Here is an 18,352-nt window from a genome sequence, read left to right as displayed (position 1 = left end):
GGGATACCAAACAGCAGGGATGAATATGATACTGTATAAACAAGTCGATGCATGACATGTACAATTGGGAAAAGCTTGTTGCCTATCTGACTGGTTTGAAATCTAATATCGCAATCACCCAATTCTACAAATGCCTGTATTTTAAGGATGATATAAAATTCCCTTATGAATCTTGAATACAGGGAATAATACTTCTGTGTTCATAAAAACTAAAAGAACTGCGGATGCTGTAAATTGGAAATAAAAACAGAAACTGCTGGAAAAGCTCAGCAGCTCTAGCAGCATCTGTGGAGATAAATCAGAGTTAACGTTTCTGATGGATTGACCCTGCCTCAGAACCATTAACTCTGATTTCTCTCCACGGATGCTGCCAGACCTGCTGAGCTTTTCCAGCCATTTCTATTTTATATCCTTTGAGTTCCCTTTCCTAGCGAATAACATTCTAGGATTTTCAACCTTTCCTCATTACTTGGATGATTTTTGAATTTGGTTACCTTTTAAAGCACAGACACCAATGAAGACGTGTCCTTTCTATAGTATAGTGAGCAAAATTGTACATAATACTCCAGGCCTCATGATCAGGTACTTTGTATCAATTCTAGATGTTTGTGGTATCTCTATGTTGATGTATCTCTCGCTATCTAGTTGCCATTTCTTAGAGTAGATGAATTTTATGCTTGGTTTCAACAATGTATTCACAAATACCCTAAGATTGTCTACCTGTTTCTCTGCTACACTTTGCTTTCTATTCCCACGGTTTGTTCCCAATCTCTGGACGTATTGCATTTCTCCATATTTAATCCATTTGCCATTCAGCAGGCCTTTTTTTTAAATATTTCTCCTTGCTTAATTTCCATTAATTAATAACAGAAACAGCAATTGCTGAAGAAACTTTGCAGGTCTGGCAGCAAGAAAGCAGAGTTAATGTTTCAGGTCCATTGGCCTTGAGTTCTCAAGATCCATCACTGGAATTAACCTTGAGAAGCTAAACTAAGCTGATTGCTTCATCTGCCTTAAACTTCCTCAATCTATCAGTGACCACTGAACTGAAATTTCCATTTCATTTAGTATTTTCTTCCCTTGAATATCAATTACACTGGGCAGACTGTACACAAATGATATTCCTGTTCACTAGCTGTGACTCAGTTAGCATATTTGCTGTCCTTTCTCTGTTTGCTAACATGTCACTTTTAGGGTCTTTCAATAGACCATCTTACCCTTTCACTCCTGCTTTCTGTAGATAATTTGTAGAAATGCTTGATGTTTCGTTCAGTATTTCCTATTGTCCTAAATTTGTTTACTATTTTGGCTCTACTGACCTGTTTCTTAATTTCTACAAATTAACATTATATAGATTTCTTGAAAAAGACCTCTGGAAAGTAAACTGTTTTGAACTGAAATTCAATATAAATAAAAGCTCAAGTTGCTGGTTATGTCAATAATTTAAAGTAGTTTTTGCTTGTTAGGATTGGCAACAATGAAGTTGAATTTATTACTCTGAGGTGATGATGAAGTTGAACGCTACAGAGTGCATTAAAAGTCTTACTTCTGGGTTAATCTCATGTAGATCAAATTGGGCAGAGATATGGATGTCTTTCCTAGGAGATGATGATCAGTTGGGTTTTATTATCAAATAACAACTTGATTTTTTGTGTGAGCCTCCAAAGAGCAAGAATTATTAAGTTCCATTTCAAATCTTGCCATTCTTTTGAACAATTCATCTCTGGATTGCTTGTCTAGAATGATCATCACTATGCCATTGTTCTGTAAGCAACCACTTGTTAAGTCAGATTATTTGGCATTTGTAAGCTATATTTGCAGAATTGATATTGTACAGTTAACATTTTTGAAAAACAATAAAAAATTTTTTTTAAACATTCCTCAGATACTGAAGCAGTCCATTTTCAAATGCAACTGGACAATATCCAGGCTTAGGCTGACAAGTGGCAAGTAACATTCACACCACACATACCAGGCAATGGCCATCACCAATAAGAGACAATCTAACCACCGCCCTTTGACATTCAATGGTGTTACCATAATGGAATCCCCCACTATCAACATCCTGGGAGTTATCATTGATCAGAAACTCAACTGGACTCCCCATATAAATGCAGTGGCTACAAGGGCCAGTCAGAAGCTGGGAATACTGCAGCGAGTAGCTCGCGTCCTGACTCCTCAAAGCCTGTCGTCCATCTACAAGGCACGAGTCAGAAGTGTGATGGAATATTCCCCACTTATCTGCATGAGTGCAGCCCCAACAACACTTGAGAAGCTTGACACCACATTCACAAACATCCACACTTCCACCATCAACGTTCAGTAGCAGCAGTGTGTACTATCTACAAGTTGTACTGCAGAAATTCACCAAAGATCTTAGACAGCACCTTCCAAACTCTCAACCACTTTAATCTTGAAGGGCAAGGTCAGCAGATACATGGTAACACCATTGAGGTTGGTTGGCTCACCGAGCTGGTTTCTTGTTTCGCAGACGTTTCATTACCTTGCTGGGTAACATCCTCAGTGCGGCCTCCGATGAAGTGTCGGTGTGTTCTCCAACCTGGTTTTTAAACTCTGGGGTCCGTTGAGATGGATTGCCTCACTTCCGGTTTTCCTTCGTAGTGGAATGTATATGAGGTCGAGTTCAATGTGTTTATTAATAGCATGCTTCGTGGGGTGCCATGCTTCCAGGAATTCTTGTGCTTGTCTCTGCCTAGCCTGTCCCAGGGTCTTGGTGTTGTCCCAGTCGAAGTCGTGGTTCTCCTTGTCCATGTGGATTGAGATGAGTGAGTATTGGTTGTGTCTTTTGCCAGTTGGTGTTCGTGTACCCTTGTTGTTAGTTTCCTTCCTCTTTGTCTGATGTAGTGTTTCTCGCAGTCTCTGCAGGGGATCTTGTAGATGACATTGATCCTGTCCATGATGGGGAGTGGGTCTTTCGTTCGGGTGAGCAGTTGTCGTAGGGTTGATATGGGCTTGTGTGCCACTCTGATGCCCAGCGGTCGTATGAGTCTTGTGGTGAGTTCCGACGTGTTCCTGATGTAGGGTAGTGTGATGAGTGTGTCGGTGCGTGTAGTCTCTTTCTGATGCTGTTCATGTAGGCATTTTCTGACCCAGTTCTTTGGCTATTCATTATCCTTAAACCTGGAAGAGGTATTCTTCTTCCTCTTGGCGTAGTTCCATGTTGCTGCAGTGTGTTGTTGCCCTTTTAAATAGTGTTTGCACGCAGCTTCGTTTGTGTGTGCTGGGATGGTTACCGTTGAAGTTCAGTACCTGGTCTGTGTGTGGCTTTTCTGTGTACTTTCATTTGCAGTTCCCCATTTGTCTTGCGCTCTGCCATGACGTCCAGGAATGAGAGTTGTTTGTTCTTCTCCTCTCTGGTGAATTTTATTCAGGTGAGGGTGTTGTTTATAAGTTTGTGTGTCTCCTCTAGTTTAGTCTGTTTAATGATGACAAAGGCATCGTCTACGTAGCATATCCACAGTTTTGGTTGGATTTGTGGAAGGGCGGTCCTTTCTGGTCTTTGCATCATTGCCTCTGCTATGAGTCCAGAGCTGGCGATCCCATTGGGTGTCCTGTTGATTTGTTCGTATGTTTGGCCGTTGAAGGTGAAGTGGGTGGTGAGGCATAGGTCCAGTAGTTTGAGCATGTTGTCCTTGGAGATGGTTTAACTGGGGTCGTGCTCTTGTTCCAGTAGTGTTGTCATTGTTTCCCTTGCTAGTGGTATGCCTATTGATGTGAATAGGGCGGTGACATCAAACGATATCATGGTCTCTTCGTCCTCTATCTTTATGTCCTTGATGGAGTTGAGGAATTCTTGGGCAGAGTGGATGGAGTGGGGTGACCTGTTGACTAGGTGCCTGAGTCTCCTTTGTAGTTCTTTGGCTAATCTGTGCGATGGAGTGCCATGGAGACTATGGGTCTGAGGGGGACGTCCGGCTTGTGTACTTTAGGGAAGCCGTAGAATCGGGGTGCGTTGGTTTCTTCAGGTTTCATTCTTAAGAAGTCTGCTTTGTTAATCTGTCCTGTTTATTTTAAGTCTGTGTAGCGTGTAGAGGATTTTATTGCCTAGTTGCGGTGTCGGGTCAGTTTGTACTGGCCGGTATGTGTTCTCGTCAGCGAGCAGTGCTAGTGCCTTGGAGATGTAGTCCCTTTTATTCAGTATCACTGTCATGCGTCCTTTGTCTGTAGGTAGTACTGTGATGTTCTTGTCCTTCTTTAATCCGTCCAGGGCCTAGCTTTCCTGTGTTTTGAGGGTGTTGAGTTCGTTCCTTCTGGTTAGTGTCGGGATTACTGTCTGTCTTATCATTTGTTGTGTTTCTTTGTTGATAGTGTTGGTCTTGAGTGTGGCTTCCAGTGTGGCTAGGAATTCCGTTTTGTTGGCGTCCCTGTAGTTGTAGTTCAGTCCTTGGGTGAGAACGGGTTTTTTCTATATCTGTAAAATGGTAACACCATCACATGCAAGATCCCCTCAAAGCTACTCACCATCGTGATTTGGAAACATATCGTTGTTCCTTCACTTTTGCTGGGTCAAAATCCTGGAATTCCCTTCCTAAGGGCTTTGTGGGTGAACCCACAACACCCAGACTGCAGCAGCTCAGGAAGGTAGCTCACTGCCAACTTCTCCATGGAAACTAGGGATGGACAATAAGTGCTGGCCTGCCAGTGGCACCCATGTTCCATGAATGCATAAAAAGCAACTCTGTTGGTGCCTATTGGGATGTTTATGTTACTTTGATTACCTCACTGCTTGACTCTTAAATACATGCTCACTTCCCCTGGTCCTTATGTTCTCTCTCATCTTTATAACCACCTTTCCTTAAGTACTAACTTACTCTCTTTACAAGCCACCAAAACTGACTCACTCAAGAAAAAAACGTCCATTCTTGATCAATCCACCCAACACTACTCCAAACTCTGAAACAAACAACACTTTCTCGTTAACTTAAACTGTGTCAGTGCTTCCCAGATCCGCGTCCTCATTTTACAAAAGAAATCGTTTCCCTCCTTTCGCTTTGCTTCTCCTCTTAGAATTGAGCCCACTCTAGGCCCGTCAGGAATGACATTCCCTGTGGCTATGATCTTAGTCTGATGTCCCTCAATGTGCTCCACCCACCTCTACAATACTTGCTATGATTCAACATGCCATCATCCTCCATTCCTCTCCTCTGCTCTATGGCATTATTCTGTTTTCTATCTGCTTCACTCCAATAAACACAGTAGAGTACAACCGTGTCTTCCCAGCCATCAGCACCACTCCTGAGTGCCATCCCATGGCTTTCTCCTCCTCCTCCTCATCCACGCCTCCCATTTTCCATCTCCAGTCCTTTCCTAAAACTTGGTCTCGTTAATCCTGCTTGCACGGTCCCAAACTAACATTTCTGCATTCCATCGGACTTACCTTTTCCCTGTTTCTCCGAACATCAAGTTGAAAGTATATTAGCATTTTCAGGTTTTTAATTGGTAAGGGAACAAGTGTTAGAGGGAAAAGGTAGGAAAGTGGATTTGAGGATTATCAGATCAGCCATTGAATAGCCTACTTCTATGTATTATGGTCTACGTTGTAATCTTCTAGATCATTGACTGACTCGATTGCATCACATGGGGTCTGTTCCATACAGGGGGTGTTGATTGAATCTCGTGAATTGTGCTTACACTAAGGTCACTGCAGATTGCTGGACCCACTTCTGCTAAGCCTTTGGTATCTACAAAGTAGAGGATTACAGAAAGCCAGGATGAGTTTCCAAATCGGCACTGCAGTGTTATTTCGCCAATGTATAGAATTTGTGATCTGTAATGGATAATTCTAACAACCTATTCAGAAATGTTATGACAAACCGAAGTAATAACATCACACAGATTGCTGTCTACTTACATGCTGACTACATAAGACATCATCTTTGCTTTGCTAGTATTTTAAACCTTTTTTGTCCCAGGAGGGCTGTGCTTTCAGGATCATCGAATTGTCGCTTCAATATAATTTGGAGCAGCAGGATCTCTCCTTTTTAGAAGGAAGAAAAAGAATTAGTGTATTCATTGCTTTAGTACATGTCTGTAACTTTTAGCTTTGCTTGTATTTGTAACTGTAGCTTTTTTTAAAGTAAATCACTCTTAGAAAGTTTCTCCCTAAGCAAAAAATAATTAGTTCTGTCTTGCTGATCAATGCCCTAGCTACACATCTGTATGGCTGTCTATGCAAACACAAACAGATGCTGATGTTTGTCCAAATCCTCCAATGCCTAAAGCTGCTGTTCACATGGTCTTTGATTAGTTTTTGAAATATCTGCAACCAAGATCTTTGAGTTTTTGTTTTAGAGATCTGGATGTGAAAATTGTGGCATTGAAGAATCCAACAGATATTTATTACAGCAGGAACATAGGGTGTAATCTTGTAGAAGTCTAAGTGATGTGGGCCATGGCAAGATGTGTGGCAGAATCCAGAGAGAAGCCTGGTGACACCCGTCTTGATATTGGGACCGAATTGTCTATGCATCAGCTTAACCATGCAGCGGGCTTCTTGCTGGGCAGCAGTGAGCTGCCACTTTAAGGGGGATTATAGCTTGTTAAACACCTTACTAATGCCATAACTCACTTCATTAACTTGCACTTAACCAAAAATATCTAAGCTTTGGACTATTGTGTGTTGGTACTGAGCTTTCCACTTCTGTGTCATACTTGAAGTCATCTAACTGAGATGAAGGATGAGATCTTTAGACACCTAGATTGCCCTTAGAGTGTTATTATTGAGCGTATTTCTGAAAGGTAACACTAACTTGCTGATGGCAAGTCGCAACAATTACATTGTCTCCTTGCCTGACTACTTTGCAGCATTGCATACAGGTTTAAGTGTAACAAAAAATCCCAGCAATAGATGTGGGAAAAAATATTTTAATTTCTTTAATTCTGGAAAACAAAATGTTTTGCAGTACAACATGAGATTATGAAATTATTAACAGTCACTCAAGTATGGTGCATTGACTGTACCACAGAAATTTATCACTATGAGCATTGTAGCATTTAATTTGCAACTTGCACAATACCATGTCATGGTGGTTTCGAATCAGAACATATTGACACAAAGTCTTGACAGAGTTGCATCTGCTTCCATTGAAGGACAGGATTGCTACTCCTGCTTTGCAGGTCAGTTAATTTTTATTTGAAAAATCTCTAAAAAAGACTATAACATATCTAGCATTTTGATTGCAGATGGTCATGATTAATTAAATGTTGAATATATCAACAAGTTGAAAAGATTATAATCCGTTCTGAGGAAGGGTCACCAGACCCGAAACGTTAACTCTGATTTCTCTCCACAGATGCCACCAGATCTGCTGAGCTTTCTCAGCAATTTCTGTTTTTGTTTCTGATTTCCAGCATCCACAGTTCTTTCAGTTTTAATTAGTACATAACTTGCATTTCACTGTCAGCATGTTATTATAATTGTAATCTTTTCAATTTGTTGATATCTTCAGTACTTAATTAATCATGATCATCTGTAGCCAACATGCCAGCTATGTTGTGCTGAAGCAGAGTTTTGCAGGCAAAATGTACAATCATGGCAAGTACTGAGTACCAATGCCCATCAGGTCAGATCACTGACATGCACTAACAACTCGCTGCCCTTCTTTCCCCATATTTCTCAGTATCTTGTGTATTCACAACTTTTGTTATTTGCATAGATTTATCATTAGGAGTTTTTCACCTCCTCTTTGCACTGAGGTCATCCAAAATTTTACCTGAATATTTTCTGATCTTGTCTCAACTATTCTCAGAAACATTCCACCTCTGGCCTTTAAATCTCACTGTCAGAAGCTTCATTATTTGTACAGGAGCAAAATACTGCAGATGCCAAAGATCTGAAATAAAAGCAGAAAGTGCTGGAGAAACTCAATGGATCTAACTGTATCAATGGAGAGTGAAACAGAGTTAAATTCTGAGAAGAAGCGAGAGGACATCAATGGTTCTTCTAAGGCTGTGGTGACAATACAGAACAAATGAAATATTGATCCTGTGCTGGGGGAGATGTACTGAAGGGGATATGAAGCATAACTTAAAACAGTAACATGAAAAAAATTTCTCACACTGCCTTGTTTTCTTCATAAGTTTAATGCTTGGCATTATGGAAAGAGGAAAATAGATTCATGGGATGGAAAGTGTAAGCCTGTAACCAGCTCAAGGCTGTCACAGTTTCCTTCTTTGTTCTGCTATTTTGTGTGTGCACTGATCGATTTGGATCCATTTCATGGACTCATTAAGACCAGATTTTGATGCAACGAAAGCTCATGCCACCATGCAGTCTTTCTGATCAATGGATCAGATCTAAACCTTGCAGTCCTGCCACATCCAGGAATGAATGAATGGGAATGAATAAATGAGCAGCTCACTGAAAACACAGAAGTTCTACAGCTATCCCCATCCTCAACAGAGGGGAGCTCAGTGCAAAAGACAATGCACCATCTTCAATCAGATGAAGTATTGTTTGAATGATCCATTGTAGCATCTGCCTGAGGTCCCCAGCATCACAGGTGCCAATCTTCAGCCAATTCGGTTCATTCCACGTATAGCAAGGAAGAGCTGAAGCAGCCGGTCTCTGTGAAAGCGATGAGCCTGTATGAAATGTTTGAGGTTCTTTTGAATTGTAAGGCCTAAGTTGATTGCAATTCAAAAGTTTGAATTAATCCAAATATTTACTAGTTCTGTTACAAGAACCAATCAAGAGTAGGTACATTGTTGAATGTTTTACAGGATTTATTTATCACAGTAAGTAGAAAAGAAATAATATTTCGTAAAAGCAGTGGTTTTTCAGTTGATCCACTGCAAGATGCCAGTTTGTGACACTGGTTGACTGGCAGACGTCTTCTAGTTCTGCTTTCTGAAGTTCCTCTTCTGTCTTCGGACTTCCGTTGTGTGCATTGAATCACAAAGAGAACTTCCGCCTTATTCAGCCATGAACAGCTGGGCATGATTACAAACACCCTGACCTCGAATAGGTTTCTCAGTGCACAAACAGTTCATGGATTTGCTAAATGTTTCTGATTGGTTACTTTTAAAAATCACAGTCCTCCTAATGACCATACTTCCAATTGCCACTGATTCATTCTTTGACATGTCAATCTGTTGGTGAGATTTTATAATGACTTGTGCCTTTTTGCTTAGCAATTGCACAGATGTGTACCAAGGTGAGATGGCACCAATGGCTAGTTTGTACCTACTTTGTATATCTGGTATTACAGATTATCATTCCACATCATACACCTGTATCACGGGACTACAGGTTTCACCACAGGACCTAACTCTTATCCCAAACACACACACACACATTGCTTGTATGTCTGGTGATGGTAAGAACAAAAGAGACCCCCTACGCCCCTCAGCCTGTCCACCATATACAAGGCACAAGTCAGGAGTGTGATGGGAACACTCCTCACTTGTCTGGATGGGTACAGCTCCAGCAACATTCAAGAAGCTTGACACCATTCAGGATAAAGCAGCCTGGTTAATTGGCACCACCGATGCATAGTGGCAGCACTGTCCACTACTTAAAAGGTGTGCTGCGCTCTTCTGGCAGAACCTTCCAACTGTGGGATCTTACCACCTGGTAGCAGATCCATGGGGACATCCTCATCTAAGCTACACACCATCCTGACATGTATTACAGTGTCTTCACTGTTGCCAAGTGAATATCCTGGAACTGCCTTCACCACATGGGCTATAGCAGTCCAGAAAGTGGCTTAGCACCTCTTCCTCATGGGCAATTCACAAGCCAGCGATGCCAACACCCTAAAAACAAAGTTTTTAAAAAAGCTGAGTTTTATTCCTCCTTCCTTGTTCAACGGTTTGCTAAAATGACAAGCAATGGTCTTCTTAAATTTCTCCCTTATAATTCAGAAAACACTACTGTTCGTTGATGGTTTTGGAAGCCTAACTGCTTCAAAGCATCAAACCTGCAGCATAAATCAGAGACTCCCCATCTCCAACAAATTACAATGTCGGCATCACCCTGAAAATTGCTGCCTAGAACATTACTGCCCCCTACTGTTGATTCATGACTCATTCTCACTTTGCTGTAAAATATCAGCTCCGATTTTGTTTTCTATAGAGGTCAATAACATTTTGCTACTTACAGTCACAAAGCTCCTAAAACACTAAAACTAATGTATTGCTTGGCACAGTACATTTATCTTTGATAGATTGGTTGTTGGAGTGAGGGGGTTTATTCCTGAAGTTAATGATCTGTAGATGCTGAATAGAGAAAGTTCCTAGAAGAGATGATAAAGTGATAACAGAAGCAAATTGAGGTTTGAGGAGAGACTGGTAGATAATATTAGAGAAAACTTTTGGATCCCCTTTTGTTGTATAAATATTAAAAGGGTGGTAAAAGAAATAGGGTTCCTCATCAAGGCTACACACCATCCTGACATGTATTACAGTGTCTTCAATGTTGCCAAGTGAACATCCTGGAATTGCCTTCACCACATGGGCTATAGCTGTCCTGAAGGTGGCTTAGCACCTCTTCCTCAAGGGCAATTCACAAGCCAGCGATGCTCACATCCTAAAACCAAACAGAGGGTTTTACAATTGTTGGACACCATACTTTAGGAAGGAAGTGAAGGCACAGAAAAACTTTACAAAAATAGTTCTAGACCTGAGTATTTCAATGATGCAGATCTTGGGTGAAATTTGAGTTCAATAAAAATCTGGAATTAAAAAAAAGTTAACCGTGACCCAGTCAAGTATCATTATTTCACAGAATCCCTAATTTGGCTCATTAGGTCCAAACCGCCCCTCAAAATAGCATCTCACTTAGACCCACCTTATCTCTGCATTTGTTTTGTTAGCATAGCCAATCCACCTAACCTGCACATTGTTGGACCATGGGAGGAAACCAGAGCATCCAGTGGAAACTCACAGACACGGGGAGAACATGCAAAGTCCTCACAGTTGCCCAAGGCTGGAACTGAACCCGGGTTTCTAGTGCTGAGGCAGCAGTGCTAACCACTGTGCCACCTAATATTTTTTAAGGGAAGGCAATCTGCCAGCCTTAATTGCTCTAGCCTATATATGACTCCAGACACACAGCAATATGCTCAGCTTTTTGGGATAGGTAATAAATGCTGGCCAAGCCAATGGTACCCATAGCCTGTGAACAAATTACTGAAAATAATTTGTGGATAGATTGGCAAAACTAGGCCTGTTTTCCTTTAGAAAAGGTTATGTTTAGATTTGATAACTTGAATATTATAAACAAATTCTCCCTGTGGGTGATGTGGAACAAAGTGCCAAGAATCAGAGGATGCAGATGTCAGGTGATTGACTAAAGAACCAGGGGATATACAAGACCTTTACGCAATAAGTCATTAGGATCTGAAATGCACTGGCTGAATGCACAGAAGCAGCAGTTTCGATGTGGACCTCGCTCTTGTGGCTGTCACCAACATGTTGGACCAAATGGCCTCCTTCCAAGCTCTAACCATTTAGTGATTCCATGATTTGTATAAGACTTCTCTTCATCTTAGTACCTTACCTAATTCTTCTAATTACAAACAATACATGATTTTCCCTTCCCAACTTTTCATTCACTTTTTTGCCTTATTTTAGTATTTGTCTTTGATTTAAGGAGTGATCATTGTTCCCAAAAGACCACTAAACTCAGGAGCAGACCTTTGGTCCTTTGCATCTGCTCCACCATTCTATATAGCCATGGCTAATCATCCATCCCTCGTTCCCACTTTCCCTCCAAACCCTTGATCGCTTTCGCCCAAAGAGATTTGGGACTTGCTCCTGAAAACATTCAAAGTTTTGGTCTCAGCCACTTTCTATGGCGAGAACTCCACAGATTCACCACTCTCTGGGTGAAGAAATTTCTTCTCATCTCAATCCTAAATGGTTTACCTCATAATCCTTAGACTGTGACGCTAGTTCAAGGCTGATCAAGTAACTCCCAACTCCACTTTCCTACCTTCTCCCTATTAACCCTTGATTCCTATGTTGGCCTTGAGCACATTTAATGATTAAGCCTTTACAGTACAGTAATTCTTTACAGTAAAGAATTCCACAGATTCACAACCCTCAGAGAAGAAGCTTGTTCTCATCTCTGTATTAAATAGATGACCCTTTACTCTGAGATTGTACCCTTCGATTCTGTACTCCAACAGGCGGAAACAACCTCTCTGCATTAACCCTGTCAAGTCCCCAAATAATTTTATACTTCAATAAGGTTGGTGTTTAAAAGAATGAGAGGCAATGTGTACAAGCCCAAGCTACTCATGCTCTCCTCCAGATCTGCAATTTAGTGAATTCTCTTTGGGCTACCAGCATGTTTTTTCATGAGATAGGGGGACCCAAAACTGTTCACTGTATTCCAGCTGTGGTCTGACTAGTGCCTTGTATAGTTTTAACAAGACCTCCCTACTTTAATACTCCACTTACGTTCCAATAAACACCAACACTACACTTACCCTCCTTATTACCCACTTAACCTGGATGCTAACAATTTTGTGATTCACGCACAAGGACCCCAAATACTTTTGTCATGCAGCTTTCTGCAATTTTCTCCATTTAAATAATATTAAGTTCTTCTGTTTTTCCTGCCAACGTGCAAAACCTCACATTTTGCCAGATTATATTCCATTTGTCAAGTCTTTGCCCACTCACCTAACCAGTGTATAATCGCTTTGCAGAAACTGTATCATCCTCCCTACTTGCTTTCCCACCTATTTTATTTCTTCAGCAAACTTGGTGTCATCCAATTTATTACTATATATTGTCCATAATTGTGGAGAAGCCAGCTCAGCGAGCAATTCAACAACCTCACCCAGCACTGTTTTCTGTGGCACACTGCAGTTATAAGTTGTCATCCTGAAAATGCCCCTTTTATTCCAACTCTGTCTTCTATTAGTTAGCCAATTGTCTATTCCAATTTTGCTATCAAATCTGTATGGTAAAGAAGAATTTTTGAAGATGCACCATAGTTACTTGGTCAAATCTACACTGGCAGTATTTGATGCATTGCAAATGTGCATTAAACAGCCACATATACCATAATCCAGAAATGGCAGGATACAGACTGGACTCTCAATCACAAAGGAAATTCATTTAAATGGCAGAATGACAGGTTGCTGAAAAATATTCTGCTCCTAAGCACTGATTCCATCCCTCTCCTGTGTAACAGTCTGAGATTCAGCCAATCTGTTCATAACTTTGGTGCCAGATTCAATCCTGCGATGACACTTCCAAACTCACATTTGTGCCCTCAATAAAGACTGTTTATTTCTATATCTGTAACATGTCCTGATTTCACTCCTGTAGATGGTGAGCGATATAGTATTTTCACTATTCTCAATAACAGTCAGAACTGCCAGATGTGGGGGATTTGAAGGAGATGGAAGGACAGAAGCACAAATGGTACAAAGATAAACAAAACCTGACACAAAACAAGCCAATTCTGCACACTTTGATCAAGAACAAAAATAAAAGGTGGGCAGTGGAACACAAAATAAATAGGAGGAAAGGAAGTATTTCAGGGTGGGCTAGCACAATCGAGATGGAAAATTACCTCTTAAATTCTTTGGGATCAATCACAGAAACCAAAAGCCAATTGACAAAAAAAGTCTAAGCAAATTAAAAATACAAATGACAAACAGACTTGAATAATAAGGTTTACAGTAATTTGTTTGAATAGTACATGGTCAACCTCTAAACAAGTTGTTCAGTTATAAACCGAAACAGCCCCACCTCTCCAGTGGGAAGACGACATTGCATCAGTCCTTGCCAATTATTTTTATTTTATATATTTATATATAAATAAACACCAAAAGTTAAACATTCAAAGTACATCTCTGAAATACATTTATTGCCCAATGTAAACACAGATGATTTAATATATTGCCAGTAAGAAAAACTTACAAAAAAGCCCAGGATTTGCCATGTCCTAATTGAACTGCCATGTGATGCCACACTAAAATGAATAAATGTGCAGAGTGGCTAAACCTTACATGATGGAGTTACAAATGGCAATTGTATTTAGCTATGAATTGATTTTAATGCTTCATCTAAAACAATCCAAAGCAGGTTAATTTAGTGATAATTTAAAACAAAATCAGGCCACAGTCATGTTTATCAGAGTGTTTATACTGCATAATTTGAAGAAGGTGCAATGCTGTTACCAAGACATGAAAACAGAACAGTCAAAGTTACACGTGTCTTACTTTCATGCAGCTACGAGTAAAAGGTTCAAACAGCCTTTGGAATGATTCTATATTTAAATTATTTTCCGTTTTCTGCAATACCACAAAACATTTACTGGTATGTGTTTTGTACCAGACACGTAGCAAGGTACAGACCCATCACAATCACAATGCCTTTTATAAATGGATTGACATGCAGATACATCATTCTGTCTAAGGTGACAAGGACTGTAAGCAAGCAGGCAGCAATAGCTAATTACAATCCAAAACCTAAGAGCTGCTGAGAAAAAAAACTAAGTGCTTCATTTTATTTTATACAATTCAACTGCAAGACAGACAACTGCACAGATATTCAGTGAACACTGGTGCAGAAAGCAAAATTCACTGTAATTTTTCTGTTCATACCTACTGGTACATAAAGGTAGTATTTGGCAATTTTACATGCGTGTGGACTCATTTGGGTTAGGAAGAAAAGAAATGTGCAAATTACAAAACCAGAACTAAATGTTCATTCCATCTCTAAGGTCCAGCTCATTAGAAATCCCATTTCCCTGCTTTAATACATGATCAACATTCATTTTTTATTAATAAAAGTAGCATACGTAAGAAAAATATAAAAAAGCAGAGTTGGGAAATATTAACAGTTTTTTTTAAAGCAGGTTTATTACCTGCTGTGTCAACCCTGTCCCGAAGTATTGATCACATGACCACTGATGTAAAAGAAGTTAAAAAACACACAAAAAAGTATCTGGTTAAAATCAACACAGACCGACTTGGTTCGGCTAACTGGTAAGTGGGTGATGGTTGGGGGAGGGGGAAGAGAGGAAACTAAGCTTTGTAGATTAAAATGCTGGTGCAAATGGGAAGCAAGATTCACAGAAATGTGGCTCCGAAATAAAACCAGCACTGTCTGTGAGAAGGAAGCTATCTCTGTTTCTTAGTATGGCTGTTGTGGAGGAGAAAACTTTCATCTTTTCCGACGGCAGGTTCGTTTGTGCTCAGCATGCCAGTGCTCTTGCTGACATTTGATGGAGCAGTACGAGGTGTTCCAGCAGCAGTGGTACATTGCTTCTTCCTCACAGTTGTAGCACTAGAGAGAGAGAGAGAGAGAGAGAGGGAGAGGGAGGGAGAGAGACAGAGAGAGACAGAGAGAGACAGAGAGAGAGAGAGAGAGAGAGAGAGACAGAGACAGAGAGGGAGAGAGAGAGAGAGACAGAGAGGGGGAGAGAGAGAGAGAGACAGAGAGACAGAGAGAGAGAGAGAGAGAGAGAGAGAGAGAGAGAGAGAGAGAGAGAGAAAAAAAACATTACTTACACTGCCTGGAGAATTTCCAGCAACAATTTCAGCTGAAAATAAACATACAGGGAGTGGCTAAACTGTCTCCTACCACACATTAAATTATGGCTGAATGGTAAATATATAAACTGCAACTCCAGACTATTTTGTTTCTGCTCATAATTAAAAGTTTGCTCAATATGAAAAGAGGTTAATTTTATATCATATTTTTAAACTTCCAGTAGGCTCTGGCATCATGGCGCAACAGAATGAGTATCAACTAGACATGAACAATAATGCATGATAGAAGGAATTCTAGACTTTTCACTGAACAAATTCAGATGTTATCTACAGAGCATACAATGACTGTTAAAAATGTCATCTTATGATGTTTCAAGATAAGCTACCACCAGAGGGCTCTGCTCTATGAATTATATACAAGTACATTGAATATGTACAGTGAGAAAACATTAATACATTTCAAACACTGCTTAAAATCAAAGCATATTTGAGTCAGCAATTTACTAAAGTTGGAAACTTTAACTTCATTGCAGCCATAAATGAGTCATTGCTGAACTAAAAGTATGGCTGTGTGAAAAATTCAAGGGTAGTTCTGCACTTGGCTCATTTGCTCTACTCCTAAGTAAATTCAAAATGACAAATTATATTGGCCAATGGCTTTCATTGAGAAATGGCTTAGCACTAGCACTTCAGGTGAACTGTGTGAAATGGAGTAAACAGCCGGTTCTATGAGCAAGTTTGTGCAGCATAAGTCTTTAAAAGAAAAAGATTTGCATTTATATAGCAGTCTTAATATACTCCTGATATCCTAAATGCTTCAGAGCCAAATAAATACAGCTAGAGTTGTTTTATTGGTAAACCCAGAAATCTATACATAATGTCCAACAAAAATTGGCCACTTCAATGTGATCCTTGGGACTTTTTTACATCCACCTGAATGGTCAGACAGAGCCTCAATTTAACATCTCACCTGAACAACAGTATCTTCAACAACACAGCAATCCTTGAAACAGTAAAAATTTCACCAATAGAATGATTCAACACAGAAGGATGGCATGCAATGATGATAATATGCCTGATAATTCCCTCCTTCATATACTTATCCACTTTTCTTCTAGAAGTTATTACTGAAGCCGATCATGTAGTGCAACAAGATCAAAACTTACTATGTAAAAAAAGCCCTTTCATCTCATTTCTGGTTTGCACTCTGATTACCATCCTGTCTGACAGTGGAATAAAAACTGAAAGAGCTGCGGATGCTGTAAATCAGGAAAAAAAAAACAGAAGCTGCTGGAAAAGCTCAGCAGGTCTGACAGCATCTGTGAAGAAAAATCAGTTAACGTTTCGGGTCCAGTGATTCTTCCTCATAACTGAAGGTAGCTAGGAAAATGTCGGTTTACACGCAGAAGATAGGATGGGAGTAGGGCGTAAGGAGTAAACAAAAGGTGGGGATACAGCCCAAAGAGAGAGAAGAATAAAAACCAAAAGAACTGTGGATGCTGTAAATCAGGAACAAAATAAAAGTTGCTGGAAAAGCCCAGCAGGTCTGGCAGCATCTGTGAAGGAGAAAACAGAGTTAATGTTTCGTTCCTCAGGACAGAGAGAGAATAGTTGGGCAGACAAAGGAGTTGATAACTATCTGGCTAAGAAAGTGAATAGCTGTTAATGGGGACTGTTAGTGACTACCAATAGGTAGTGTGTAATGACAGACTGTGTGATAACAAGGCCTGGTGTGTGGGGTAGGGGGCTAAGACATGGGAGAGTTTGCCCCTAAAATTATTGAATTTGATACGGAGTCTGGACGGCTGCAGGGTCCCCAAGCGGAAAATGAGATGCCGTTCTTCCAGCTTGCCCTAAGCTTTGCTGGAACACTACAAGCCTGAGACAGAGATGTTGGCCAGGGAACAGGGTGGTGTGTTAAAGTGGCACTTTCTATCTTCAGCATATAAACCACCATTTTCCTAGCTAAGGAGATAACAAGGTGTAGAGCTGGATGAACACAGCAGGCCAAGCAGCATCAGAGGAGCAGGAAGGCTGACATTTCGGGCCCAGATCCTTCTTTAGAAAATGTGCCCTCTGGGCAATTAGGGATGGGCAATAAATGAATGCTGGGCTGTGCAGTGATGCCCAAATCCTATGAATGAGTAAAAAAACTGAAGGTTCACCAAATTGGTCCCTGGAATGATGGATTTGTGCAATGATGAGTGGCTGAATAAATTGGGCCTCCATTTGGTGGAATTTCGAAGAATTCTAGGTAAACTGATACTAAATTTTGAAAGGGTAAATTCTGAAAGATTGTTTCCATTGTTCAGGGTATCTAAGGGGCACAGTCTTAGAATAAGAGGCTGACCATCTAGGAATGTGATGAAAAGAAATTACTTCATGCAGAGAGTTCTTAATCAATGGAGTTCCTTAACCTGGAGGGTGGTGGATGCTCCCTCACAGAATATGTTTAACACTGGGATTTTTGATCTCCCTGGGATAATAGGAGTTAGCGGGCAGCAAGGTAGAGTTGAATTCAAGACCAGCCATGGTCATTTATATGGAAGGGAAAGCTGAAAAGTCCATCTGAACCAACGCAGCTGCAATTGCTTGTATTCTTGGAATTGACTGGAATGTTTGAAGCTCTGACAGGGAGTTCTCCTGCCAGCTGGACCCTCCACAAAAATCTCTGAATCGGGGGAGAATCAGAGATATCAGAAAATTCCATGGGACTTACCTGAAATAGTTACCCATTTAGAGAGATGTTAGAGAGTAAAGCACTACTCTAACACCTGGATAACGACAGAACAGGCATCCCCAATCACCTCCTACCCTCCCTCGACTTCTTCATCTCCAACTGCCATCGAGACACCAATCGCCTCAACCTCTCC

The 18,352-nt window shown here is 40.5% G+C and overlaps 1 protein-coding gene across 5 annotated transcripts in view; it reads right to left on the bottom strand.

Moving 5' to 3' along the window:
• Window positions 1-14,106: 14,106 nt before the first annotated feature.
• zmynd11 (zinc finger, MYND-type containing 11) overlaps window positions 14,107-18,352 on the bottom strand; it is a 210,210-nt gene continuing 205,964 nt past the window's right edge. For all 5 annotated transcript variants that reach the window (XM_048610972.1, XM_048610965.1, XM_048610978.1 and 2 more), the window contains one exon: window positions 14,107-15,273. In XM_048610972.1, the coding sequence (XP_048466929.1) occupies window positions 15,151-15,273 (123 nt within the window). In that variant the 3' untranslated portion in view covers window positions 14,107-15,150. The remainder of the gene's footprint in view (window positions 15,274-18,352) is intronic.

Source organism: Rhincodon typus, chromosome 2, assembly GCF_021869965.1.
Source record: "Rhincodon typus isolate 14 chromosome 2, sRhiTyp1.1, whole genome shotgun sequence".
In the NCBI taxonomy this organism is placed as follows: Eukaryota; Metazoa; Chordata; class Chondrichthyes; order Orectolobiformes; family Rhincodontidae; genus Rhincodon; species Rhincodon typus.
The sequence above is the reverse complement of the archived record's forward strand: the minus strand, read 5'-3'. Positions and strand labels throughout refer to the sequence as shown.